Source organism: Salmo trutta, chromosome 12 (genome assembly GCF_901001165.1).
Source record: "Salmo trutta chromosome 12, fSalTru1.1, whole genome shotgun sequence".
NCBI lineage: Eukaryota > Metazoa > Chordata > Actinopteri > Salmoniformes > Salmonidae > Salmo > Salmo trutta.
The window spans coordinates 57,569,256-57,583,252 of NC_042968.1; the positions used below are offsets into that span (position 1 = coordinate 57,569,256).

The window sequence follows — 13,997 nt, forward strand, 5'->3', positions numbered from 1 at the left end:
TATATAAAAAAAAAAGATATGGTACACGAGACACCTGTCTGATTCACCCCTGTGAGTAGACTAATCCATTGGTGGGGAGACCGCAGCGATGGCACACCAGTATCACCACAAGTACATTTACTATTAATTACCAGAATTTCTAATCTACAGTGTTTGTTTGGTTATTGCTGACCGCTGGTGTAGCCTATTACCGCCAACTTCAGGAGCATAACTGGAGCGAAGGCCAGCAGCACCGAGAGGAGGGGGGGGGTCGGGTCAGAACAGGTTTTTTTCTTCTGGTTTGGCTATATTGATCTGACTCCCTCTTTAGTAATTTGTGTCCATTTTTAATCGCAGTGCTTAAAGCATCAGACAAGCTCAGTAGCTGATTTTATTCAAACATAGGGTGTGTCTATATATGGAAAAATACACGTTTAAAAAACGTTGACAAATCGATTGGTTGAAAGAACAGCCGACTCTCGGTCTAGTCGGGGACAGCCCTAGAGTGAGTGAATGAGTGAGAGACCAGGAGAGTACGTTCACATGTGTATGCTGTAGCAGGATTTGGGCCATGCACCAAGGGATGGTGTTTGGGGAACATGCTTGGCAATCCTTCCAAGACTGCCTCTATTCTATTCTCAGTGCCTGGGAACTGAGAGTTGGGCAGGATTTAAGATGGCTGCAGTGCCGTGTCCATTCAGTGTCCCACACTAACGAGAGTCCCTAACGACAGTGACTAATGACACAGTCCCTAACGAGCAGTCAGGCCAGAGGGGGCGATCAAAACAGAGCGCCCTGCTGAGTTTAACAGGGGGCTTATGTCTCCAACCAGGACACACTGATCTAAATAGATATGGAGTAGAGAGAGAGGGAGGGAAAGACAGTGTTTCCACAAGTACATAAGAGTAGCCGGCCAAATCGGAGAAGTAGTTCAAATGTATTTGCAGAAAGAGCTATATTTGTGTCCTCTGGTACATCCTAATGCCTTGATTCCATCTGAAATGCACAGCATAATTATTGGAATACTTTATCGAGTTTACTTACCAGATTGGAAAAATGTATTGCCACAATGTTTATTCTTCAAATTATGTATTTTATTTAAACAGACACATTTATTAAATTAAAGGTTTTGTTTGTCCAGGTTTCCGTTTTCCCCCAGTTTCAGGCTTATTATATATATATATATATATATATATATATATATATATATATATATATATATATATATATATATATATATACACATACACATATATACACACATACAGTTGAAGTCGGAAGTTTACATGCACCTTAACCAAATACATTTAAACTCAGTGTCTCATAATGCCTGACATTTAATCCTAGTAGAACTTCCCTGTCTTGGGTCAGTTAGGGTCACCTCTTTATTTTAAGAATGTGAAATGTCAGAATAATAGCAGAGAGAATTATTTATTTCAGCTTTTATTTCTTTCATCACATTCCCAGTGGGTCAGAAGTTTACATACACTCAATTGGTATTTGGTAGCATTGCCTATAAATTGTTTAACTTGGGTCAAACGTTTTGGGTAGCCTTCCACAAGCTTCCCACAATAAGTTGGGGAAATTTTGCCCATTCCTCCTGACAAAGCTGGTGTAACTGAGTCAGGTGTGTATGCCTCCTTGCTCGCACACGCTTTTTCAGGTCTGCCCACAAATTTTCTATGGGATTGAGGTCAGGGCTTTGTGATGGCCACTCCAATACCTTGACTTTGTTGTCCTTAAGCCATTTTGCCACAACTTTGGAAGTATGCTTGGGGTCATTGTCCATTGGAAGACCCATTTGCGACCAAGCTTTAACTTCCTGACTGATGTCTTGAGATGTTGCTTAAATATATCCACATAATTTTCTTACCTCATGATGCCATCTATTTTGTGAAGTGCACCAGTCCCTCCTGCAGCAAAGCACCCCCACAACATGATGCTGCCACCCCCGTGCTTCACGGTTGGGATGGTGTTCTTTGGCTTGCAAGCATCCCCCCTTTTCCTCCAAACATAACAATGGTCATTATGGCCAAACAGTTCTATTTTTGTTTCATCAGACCAGAGGACATTTCTCAAAAAAGTACGATCTTTGTCCCCAGGTGCAGTTGCAAACCGTAGTCTGGCTTTTTTATGGCGGTTTTGGAGCAGTGGCTTCTTCCTTGCTGAGCAGCCTTTCAGGTTATATCGATATAGGACTCGTTTTACTGTGGATATAGATACTTTTGTACCGGTTTCCTCCAGCATCTTCACAAGGTCCTTTGCTGTTGTTCTGGGATTGATTTGCACTTTTCGCACCAAAGTACGTTCATCTCTAGGAGACAGAACGTGTCTCCTTCCTGAGCAGTATGACGGCTGTGTGGTCCCATGGTGTTTATACTTGCGTACTATTGTTTGTACAGATGAACGTGGTACTTTCAGGCGTTTGGAAATTGCTCCCAATGATGAACCAGACTTGTGGAGGTCTACAATTGTTTTCTGAGGTCTTGGCTGATTTCTTTTGATTTCCCCATGATGTCAAGCAAAGAGGCACTGAGTTTGAAGGTAGGCCTTGAAATACATCCACAGGTACACCTCCAATTGACTCAAATGATGTCAATTAGCCTATCAGAAGCTTCTAAAGCCATGACATCATTTTCTGGAATTTTCCAAGCTGTTTAAAAGGCACAGTCAACTTAATGTATGTAAACTTCTGACCCACTGGAATTGTGATACAGTGAATTATAAGTGAAATAACCTGTCTGTAAACAATTGTTGGAAAAATTACTTGTGTCATGCACAAAGTAGATTTCCTAACCGACTTGCAAAAACTATAGTTTGTTAACAAGAAATTTGTGGAGTGGTTGAAAAACGAGGTTTAATGACTCCAACCTAAGTGTATGTAAACTTCCGACTTCAACTGTATATCCAGTCATAAGTTTGGACACACCTACTCATTCAAGGGTTTTTCTTTATTTTTACTATTTTCTAGCCAAAAAAAGATAAATCAAAATATATTTTATATTCTTCAAAGTAGCCACCCTTTGCCTTGATGACAGCTTTGCACACTCTTGGCATTGTCTCAACCAGCATGTCCCCAGTGAAAATTGCACCCCTGATCATCGCTAACGGCCACACACAGGGGCATTCTTGTGGCCTCATTCACAAAGTTGCAGGAAATATGAATCACTGATGCATTCTGTTCATGTCTTATGATAAACTTGGGCAAATTAATTAATGTTCAATACATTTAGTTGATTCCCTGCTAAGGTCAATACATTTTTGAATATTGTTGAATTCCGTTTTAATGCCTGGAGTCCGTGAGGGCCCAATTATCATATTTGGATCAGAATAAAGGTTCTCCATTGCCCATTGTTCCTGCAGTAATGATTCACCATCTTCATCGAATGTTTTCATAATGTATCTGCACTGAAGAAAAGCCTAGGCCTACCTGTAGCCTGTGCAAAATAGGGAGCTAAATGAACGTCTCTCTCACGGATGCGATTGGTTAGGCTTCACTGACGAGACGTCACTAATTTTAGCGTCACTGTCTAGCAAACCCCGACATCCTAGGAAAGGTATACTTGTCCCAATATAATTCCACGGACATAAATATAACCACGTTGCATGATTCATGAATGGCAAAGGGTTATAGGAGATTGACTTTATTTCAGTCAGACACCTTTTATAAACTAGTCAACACTTGCTGTTCAGTTGTCATCAACGCACAGTAAATAGCCTACTATGTGTCATGACTCCGTGTGGCTGGCAATGTGAAACACGCAAAAGAAAATCAATTAACGTGTCAGAAAACAATAATTAGGCTAAGTCGTGGGGTTTGACCCATCGTTACAACTTAGGTTGTAATGGTCTCTTCCTCCATGTAAAGAAAATCTCTCTGTTACCAGAGATCTATATATAAATTTGGGCTGGGCGATATGGCCAAAATATCATATCATGGTATTTTTCAAATTTGACGGTATTTTACGTTTTTGATTAAGAAAAGTTCTACATTTGCGTTATGAGTAGTGCGTGACCCTAGGGTGGCAACACATCTACATTATTTCAATGGGTCTTTCTCCATTCTGATTGTTTAATACCGTTCAATTCAACTTCAACCTAAAATCATTTCCTGCATTTCCATCAATTTCTGCATTTCCTGCACTCATTTGAGATAATTTCCACACCGCCACTATATGGGCAAAAAAAACGACGCCTTATTTTTAACCAAAAGTTGCAACTGCGATTTAGATCAAAAACTTGGGTGAACTTTTGGGAATCATGGAAATAGAATGTTTATACTAACTCTATAGTTAGAATATAATAGTGGGCACTTTGAATACAGTGTTGTTTGACATGACAACGAATGAAAATGCCATGGAGGAGTAATTGTGACAGGGTAGGAACCAAAGTGATGTTCAGTGTTTCCTAGGGGACCCTATAATCTTTGGCTACATTAAATCTTTATTCATGTAGCCAACATATTCATGCTTCGCCTATTCCTCTTTGATTTAGAAGATATTGTTGCACAAACAACATGCTGATTTAGGCCTCCATCAGCACTGGTATCAGGCTGTATTAGCTAGCTACGTTTGCTCTTACTCAGTACTTTTATTAGCTAGTTAGCTAGCTAACTAGCAATTAGCATAAGTGGCTAACACGATTTCGCTTAACTTGCTAAGAATTTATTTTGTATTTTTATTTTATTTCACCTTCATTTAACCAGGTAGGCTAGTTGAGAACAAGTTCTCATTTACAACTGCGACCTGGCCAAGATAAACCAAAGCAGTGTGACACAGACAACAACACAGAGTTACACATGGAGTAAACAATAAACAAGCCAATAACACAATAAACAAGTCAATGACACAGTAGAAAAAAATAAAGTCTATATGCAGTGTGTGCAAAAGGCATGAGGAGGTAGGCAATAAATAGGCCATAGGAGCAAATAATTACAATTTAGCAGATTAACACTGGAGTGATAAATGAGCATATGATGATGTGCAAGTAGAAATACTGGTGTGCAAAAGAGCAGAAAAGTAAATAAAATAAAAACAGTATGGGGATGAGGTAGGTAGATTGGGTGGGCATTTTACAGATGGACTATGTACAGCTGCAGCGATCGGTTAGCAGCTCAGGTAGCTGATGTTTAAAGTTGGTGAGGGAAATAAAAGTCTCCAACTTCAGCGATTTTTGCAATTCGTTCCAGTCACTGGCAGCAGAGAACTGGAAGGAAAGGCGGCCAAATGAGGTGTTGGCTTTGGGGATGATCAGTGAGATATCCCTGCTGGAACGTGTGCTACGGGTGGGTGTTGTTATCGTGACCAGTGAACTGAGATAAGGCGGAGCTTTACCTAGCATAGACTTATAGATGACCTGGAGCCAGTGGGTCTGGCGACGAATATGTAGCGAGGGCCAGCCGACTAGAGCATACAGGTCGCAGTGGTGGGTGGTATAAGGTGATTTGGTGACAAAACAGATGGCACTGTGATAGACTGCATCCAGTTTGCTGAGTAGAGTAATGGAAGCGATTTTGTAGATGACATCGCCGAAGTCGAGGATCGGTAGGATAGTCATGAAAAAACAAACTAGCTTTTTGCAGATGTAAGAAACACAAACTAATATTGTAATTATAGAACGCTTGTGGATCCAAGTTGCATGTGCTGCACTGACCATGCAGACTGAACGAAAGTGTCTTGTGGTCAAGCAACAACAAATGCGCTCCTTGAGTGACAGGGGGTGGGTGGGACTAGGTCTGCGTGGAAAGCGGCATGGAGAGAGAGAGCGGAAAGGGATGACTCAAGTAGTAGAGTAAACTATACAAATGGACATTACACACGGCATATCACATTTAAAAAAAACAAACATTCAAATACCGTTATAGGGAAAGTAAAAACCAAAACCGGTCCCTGCATCAATACCGGTATATAGTAAAAGCCGGTATACCGCCCAGCCGTAATATAAATGACGAGATGCTCATGTCTCCACCCTAACAATGGGAGGCGTTGTCCCAAAGGCAGGAAGGCAGGCAGGCGACAAGATTAGGTCCAAAAAAAGCCCATAGAAACGCATTGGGTTATTTTGGGCAGATTTTGGCGAGAGTGAAACCTCTCACTTCGCCTCATCCTCGTTGCTGCGTTTCCCTGTCATCGCTCACTTTGTGACTAACTGACAGGCAACTGTCCTATCAATAGATCGCTAGAGATGCATATGGTTCATTCAAGTGGGAGAGGGCTCAACGGACTAGCGAATTGAAACTTTTACATGAAAAGAAGCCTAGTTAATATGAAGTGGTAAAATATAGCCAGATGAAAATGAGCCTGTAACCGGCTGATTAGCAGACAGCCGGCACTAATGGAAAACACAGAGAGAGTGAGAGCGAGATTGGGAGAGAGAGAATGACAGGCACCCAAGGGAATGAGAGAAAACTATAGAGTGAGACAATATGAATATGAGCGATAGGAGTGCAAATAAAAAGACAAATGGGAGGGAGGTGAAAGATTGAAAGTGAAACACTGGAGAAGGAGGAATAAAATAGACGGATGGAGAGACCCAGAAAGGCATTGAGAGAATGAAGGAGGAAGACAGATTGTTTGTTTTACTAAGGAAAAACAAAGGAGATAGACAAAGGGAGCGACGTGTATAGAAAACGAGAGAGAAAGAGAGAGAGAGCTGACGGCCTCTATTCAGAGAGAGGCGTCTTTACTTTCCTTTTTTGGTTAACCTCAGCAAAGCTCCTATAAGCTCATAAGGAGTGTTGATCCCAATGGAGGCCAAACCGCCTCCACGGCAACTCCAATGCTGGCAAACGTGTCCCTGGCAACCACTTCCCACTCTGTTCCTGACTACATTACCAATGGTTCCACTGGATGGCTTTTAATGGCTACTGTAGCAGCGTGTTCGAGGGGATCAGCCTGAGCAAGGCCCTGAACAGATTTGCTCATCTTAAATCATGTAATGAGTAGTTATTTGGGATGAATGGTGATTTGTAGATCAGTGATTCTGCACATAGCCTTGGTAAGTATGCCTGTAGATTCCCTTATGACAATGCAGCGAGCCACAGTCAGCCGTCAGGCACAGTCACACCACAGTTTCACTAAAATACTCAGGATTAGCTAATTGGCTGGCTGGGCTCCATGAGGAAAGAGATGGATTCATCCTCTCACGGTGTGGTGGTTCACACGCTAAACCTGCTAAGCTGAACTAGGATTCACTCTGGGTACAAGACAGAACCATCCACAGTTATTCATTAATTACTAGGCCTAACTTCTGGTCAGCCTACAGATAACTACCAAAATAATGGAAAAACCGGAGTAAATGAGAGATACAAAGTACTGTATATTAAAAGCAGGTGCTTCCAAACAGATGTGGTTCCTGAGTTAATTAAACATCTCATCGTACATAGTGTCATGTATAAAAATGCTGGGCAGGCCATTATTTTTGCTACCTTGGCAATGCCCCCATAGGTTGACAATGCTCCCATCCACACACTCCATAACATGCTGGGTTTGGATGACCCAACTGCTGTGTTGCAAGCATTGGGTCACTTAGTTGGGTTGATGTCTTTAAAAATGGCTGGGTTATTGATGCTGAGTTATTGAGAGATGACCCAATGGGACATATCAGAAGACTGGAGGAGTGGCTTAGTAAGGACATGGTTTTCAGATAGTTATTTTTGGCTACCCGTGAGTAAATGTTATTACGGTTCATCTGTTGTGTTGTGTTGTATTGTTATCACATGTTAAGGTTGGACACTGACATTTCTGTAGCTTTAATGAGGCTTACACAAGTTTACGAGTTCCCCAAGAGCCTATGCACATTTTGGATATGTAAATAAGAGCACTAGATAGTAGATTGACATAGGCTAGTGATTCTGCTGTTCGTTACTCGTCTTGTTGGCTGAAGAAAAGTAAAATGTTCAAAGTGCACATCAGAATTCGGTAAGAAGGGCCGCACGTAGTTGCATCCTCGACTTGCATGTTCTGTTAATATGAATTATCATATTCCAAATGTGATTTCGGTCATTCTGAGCACCGTGGGTGGTTGCCCTAATCAGGTTGAGCACCCAATGCATATGGGTCCTGTACATTTCTCAAAACCGGCCAAAAAATTTGCCGGTCAAATGTCTGGCGCCACATTTTGCTAACGGAAACCCTGGCGTGTGTGTGTGTGTGCATGAAGCCAAATGTGTGTTTAGTCTACTCTGGCACTCAAATGGCCAACCCAGCAAACAATAGGCCTGGACTTGGCCCCAGAACCCCCCCGGCCGTTAGTAGTACCCGACCCAAATTATTTCCCTGTAATTGCAACAAAACCAATTGTTCCTCTGCCAAGAAACTCTGAATAACAGTTTACTAACTATATAATAGCTTCTGTTTTCTGTCCTCAAACCCCTCACTCTCTCTCTCCAACTCCCCCTCTTTCTCCCTCTCCGTCCCAGTAGAGAAACAGAACACTATAATACAACAAGAGAGCAGTTGAAGATCGCTGTGGCCAACTTGGATGACGTCCAATCAAATTCACAGATTAAAAGGCTAGAGTGGGAGAAAGGTTTTTGAAAGGGGGGGGGGTCTCAAATCACTCAGAGAATAAAAGGTAGCAACATTTACTCTGGCCTTTTCTCAATTGGATTTGCTCAACTCCTGTATCCTCCCTCGCCTCCTTTTGAAAAAGGTCAAAGGTAATCGAGGAGAGGCGGCAGGGAGGGGGAACGAGTGGAGGAGTCTCATTGTATCAAATGAGACTCCACTCACGCGTCATCAGGCAAATTACGTTTACAAGTGTGGATCCCAAAATAAATGTGTAAAGTGATTAAAAACAAATTAAGTTGTGAAAGACATTTTATACCGTAATTTCCGGACTATTAAGAGCACCTGAATATAAGCCGCACCCACTGAATTAAAAAAAAGTATTATTTTGAACATAAATAAGCCACACGTCTATAAGCCGCAGGTGCCTACCGGTACATTGAAACAAATGAACTTTACACAGGCTTTAACGAAACACGGCTTGTAACACAAATAAATAGGCTTTAACGAAACACGGCTTGTAACAAAAAAAATACAAAATTAGCAGTAAGCTTTAGTTGCCTTTTTGCACTGAGTCAATTCCTCACGCTGCTGTTTCCAACGTCTTATCATCGACTCATTAAGACCAAGCTCCCGTGCAGCAGCTCTATTTCCTTTTCCAACAGCCAGATCAAATCGCCTTCAACTTGAGAGCTGCATCATATGCATTTATCCGTGTCTTTGCCATGATGAGGGTGACAAAATGACTACCGTAATCAGAATGATAGGAAGTTTGAGAGCGCTCGATTTCATCTAAACAGTAAACCAAAAAGTTGTTTGACATTAACCCGTTCGGCAATTTCATTGGTCTAATGAAAGCTTCATGCCGCCAAAAAACTGAGCACGTCACAGAATGTGTTTTTTTGGAAGAAAAAAAATTGAAAGCGGGAAAAATCCATATATTAGCCGCGTCATTGTTTAAGCCGCGAGGTTCAAAGCCTGGGAAAAAAGTTGCGGCTTGTAGTCCGGAATTCTCAACTTGCCTACCTGGTTAAATAAAGGTGAAATAAATAAAAAAGTAGCATACTGTTTTTAAACGTGTGCTCATCTGACAAAACAAAAGCTGATTCAAAGGGGGTGTGGCAGATTCCAAAACTCTTCCGGGAAGGCCTCAGACATGTGACTATCCTCGATGTAAGGTGGCTATCGAGGAGGGCAGGAGAAGTCTTCCGTTCGCCTACTAACAAATTGACATCTCTTCGAACACTCCACAACTTGTCGGTTTCCGGGTCACTGAGGAGAGGACGGAGGAGAGGGTGGAGGACAGACTTTTTCCCAAATGAGAAAAGGCCTCTCTGTCTTTTTCTCTCGCTAGGCTCATCACCTCTACTGATGAAGGATAGAGAGTGAGGGAGAGAGCAAGAGAGAAAGATTTGAAGTGAGAGAGAGAGATTAACAAAGAAAGACTGGAAGGAGCAGTGGAGAAAAGTTGTTTCTGCCTGATGATGAGTGTATTTGGGATTATGAGGAGACTTGACTGGCTAAGGATCTGCCTGACCAGTTTAGTCCGGTTAGAGCTGAAATGCAATAGCAAAAACACACTGACTAGACCTGCAGATATCTGCCCAAACCCAACCCACCCCATCCCGGGCATGTTTTCCTGTTTTAAAAAGGACTTACACAATGGGCAAAACATGTACTTTATGGTCCAGCCGCCACTGTGGCAGGCAGATTTAAAAATCAGATTGTCATCACCTGTCATCCCAAACCCTGCTGAAAGATAACAACTGGCTGACACAGCGGAGGGTGAATTCCCACACACACAGCAAAAGCCAACGAACATCCACTGAGACCTACAGTTGAAGTCAGAAGTTTACATAAACTAAGGTTGGAGGCATCAAAACTCGTTTTTCAACCACTCCACAAATTTCTTGTTAACAAACTATAGTTTTGGCAAGTCGGTTAGGACATCTACTTTGTGCATGACACAAGTAATTTTTCCAACAATTGTTTACAGACAGATTATATCACGTATAATTCACTGTATCACAATTCCAGTGGGTCAGAAGTTTACATACACTAAGTTGACTGTGTCTTTAAAGAGCTTGGAAAATTCCAGAAAATGATGTCATGGCTTTAGAAGGTTCTGATAGGCTAATTGACATCATTTGAGTCAATTGGAGGTGTACCTGTGGTTGACATCATGGGAAAATCAAAATAAATCAGCCAAGACATCAGAAAAAAAATGGTAGACCTCCACAAGTCTGGTTCATCCTTGTGAGCAATTTCCAAACGCCTGAAGGAACCACATTCATCTGTACAAACAATAGTACGCAAGTATAAACACCATGGGACCACGCAGGCGTCATACCGCTCAGGAATGAGATGCGTTCTGTCTCCTAGAGATGAACGTACTTTGGTGCGAAAAGTGCAAATCAATCCCAGCACAACAGCAAAGGACCTTGTGAAGATGCTGGAGGAAACAGGTACAAAAGTATCTATATCCACAGTAAAACAAGTCCTATATCGACATAACCTGAAAGGCTGCTCAGCAAGGAAGAAGCCACTGCTCCAAAACTGCCATAAAAAAGCAAGAATACGTTTTGCAAATGCACATGGGGGAAAAAGATAGTAATTTTTGGAGAAATGTCCTCTGTTTGATGAAATATAAATAGAACTGTTTGGCCATAATGACCATCGTTATGTTTGGAGGAAAAAAGGGGGATGTTTGCAAGCCGAAGAACACCATCCCAACCGTGAAGCACGGGGGTGGCAGCATCATGTTGCGGAGGTGCTTTGCTGCAGGGGGGACTGGTGCACTTCACAAAATAGATAGCATCATGAGACAGGAAAATTATGTGGATATATTGAAGCAACATCTCAAGACATCAGTCAAGAAGTTAAAGCTTGGTCGTAAATGGGTCTTCCAAATGGACAATGACCGCAAGCATACTTCCAAAGTTGTGGCAAAATGGCTTAAGGACAACAAAGTCAAGGTATTGGAGTGACCATCACAAAGCCCTGACCTCCATCCTATAGAAAATTTGAGGGCAGAACTGAAAAAGGTCCACAAACCTGACTCAGTTATACCAGCTCTGTCAGGAGGAATGGGCCAAAATTCACCCAACTTATTGTGGGAAGCTTGTGGGAGGCTACCCGAAACGTTTGACCCAAGTTAAACAATTTAAAGGCAATGCTACCAAATACTAATTGAGTGTTTGTAAACTTCTGACCGACTGGGAATGTGATGAAAGAAATACAAGCTGAAATAAATCACTCTCTGTACTATTATTCTGACATTTCATATTCTTAAAATAAAGTGGTGATCCTAACTGACCTAAGACAGGGAATTTTTACTAGGATTAAATGTCAGGAATAGTGAAAAACGGAGTTTAGATGTATTTGGCTAAGGTGTATATAAACTTCCGACTTCAACTGTATGTAACGATGCACGTGGCCAGTCGCACACCCACCCAGAGATACCAATGAAACAAGACACAACACAATGTACATATGATGGCGACAAGCGCCGCACACACCAACACAATACCTCCCCCCCGAGACACACAGCACACAATGCACTCACAGTTTGAGGACGGCCGAGCGCTTGCCCAGCATCATCTTGACGAAGTCTCTGTAGTTGATGCTGTCGCTGATGCCTTCGGTCACCTCGGAGATCATCTTCTTCATCTCCAGGTGGGTCTTCGGAACGCCCAGCTTCTCCATCATCCTCTTCATCCCCATCATATCTGCAGGGGGACACCCGCACAGAAGGAGAATGGTTAACAAGCACACACACACACACACCCGCAGTAGAACGACAGAGACACATACACACACAAACACCTTATCTGACAGCTGTTTTCAAGGCCAGTAGGCCAAATACAGTATCACCTTTATAGTGAGACGCAATAGTGACACATGAAACCCTCATAGACCTCTGGTTAATCCCATACCCACAACACACGGAGGTCTTAACTACTGCTCAGTGATCACACACACACACACACACAAAGCACCGCAGTTGTGTATCACTGTTGAGCACCTGGCTGCTTGTCGTTTCCACTACTCACCGATCTCTCCTTGGTCATTCAGGTCAAACTCTGCATATTTGTCTGCAAAACAAAATCGACACACAACCGTATGGTTAGCTTGCATGGTTAGCACACAGCAGACTAAATAAGGAGGGTTGAGGTGTCTGAATGTACACCTAACAAAGTCAAAGGCCCTTTAATAACACACACAAACAGAACGCATTAGGGAGAGAGTAGAAGACCAAGAAAAAATAAAAAACACTTTGCTTAACACACACACCACACCCACACACAGCTGGTCATAGCAGGTGTGTCTCGCAATGGCAGGCTAGGGTCAGACAGGCCAACGAGGAAAAAAGATGGTCCTGGCCTCATGGCAATGAATAGATCCTCTCATTTGGCCTGGCCTACAGTTCAAGCAGTAGCCTAAGACTTTATCAGTCAGTAGCCAACTGCCCTGTGCCACTCCAATGACAAGTCTTGTTGTGGAGATAAAAACATCTCTCTCTCTCTCTCTCTCTCTCTCTCTCTCTCTCTCTCTCTCTCTCTCTCTCTCTCTCTCTCTCTCTCTCTCTCTCTCTCTCTCTCTCTCTCTCTCTCTCTCTCTCTCTCCTCTCTCTCTCTCTCTCTCTCTCTCTCTCTCTCTCTCTCTCTCTCTCTCTCTCTCTCTCTCTCTCTCTCTCTCTCTCTCTCTCTCTCTCTCTCTCTCTCTCTCTCTCTCTCTCTCTCTCTCTCTCTCTCTCTCTCTCTCTCTCTCTCTCTCTCTCTCTCTCTCTCTAGTCTCTATCTCTCTCTCTCTCTCTCTCTCTCTCTCTCTCTCTGGGAACTCTCTCTCTCTCTCTCTCTCTCTGGAACTCTCTCTGGAACTCTCTCTCTCTCTCTCTCTCTGGAACTCTCTCTCTCTCTCTCTCTGGAACTCTCTCTCTCTCTCTGGAACTCTCTCTCTCTCTGGAACTCTCTCTCTCTGGAACCTTCTCTCTCTCTCTCTCTGGAACCTTCTCTCTCTCTGGAACTTTCTCTCTCTCTGGAACTCTCTCTCTCTCTCTGGAACTCTCTCTCTCTCTCTCTCTGGAACTCTCTCTCTCTGGAACTCTCTCTCTCTCTCTGGAACTCTCTCTCTCTCTCTGGAACTCTCTCTCTCTCTGGAACTCTCTCTCTCTGGAACTCTCTCTGGAAACTCTCTCTCTCTCTCTGGAACTCTCTCTCTCTCTCTGGAACTCTCTCTCTCTCTCTCTCTCTCTCTCTGGAACTCTGTAGTTAGTCAAATTTCTGGATTAGGCCTAGCTGTTTCCCCTGTCACAATGGAGCCTCTGTGTGTGTGTTTGTGTGTGAGGCCTTGCGTTGTGGAACTTTGTCACCGTGTGGGGGGGGCAGTCGGAGGACAATGCTGACCCTGTTTGTGAACTCTGAGGAGAGGGCCCCTCCTCCGCCTCCCACCTACACACTGCTCTGTGAGTGGGCCTCTTGTCCTGAAGCGCTCTGTCAATCAACCATCCAT

At 42.9% G+C, this 13,997-nt stretch overlaps 1 protein-coding gene across 1 annotated transcript in view; it reads right to left on the reverse strand.

The window, feature by feature from the left end:
• The window catches only part of LOC115203858 (allograft inflammatory factor 1-like), a 42,252-nt gene that overhangs the window by 6,661 nt on the left and 21,594 nt on the right, over positions 1–13,997 (reverse strand). Inside the window, exons 4-5 of the mRNA XM_029768907.1 lie at positions 12,539–12,580; positions 12,052–12,214 (exon numbers count right to left, since the gene is read on the reverse strand). Coding sequence (XP_029624767.1) covers positions 12,052–12,214; positions 12,539–12,580 — 205 coding nt within the window. The remainder of the gene's footprint in view (positions 1–12,051; positions 12,215–12,538; positions 12,581–13,997) is intronic.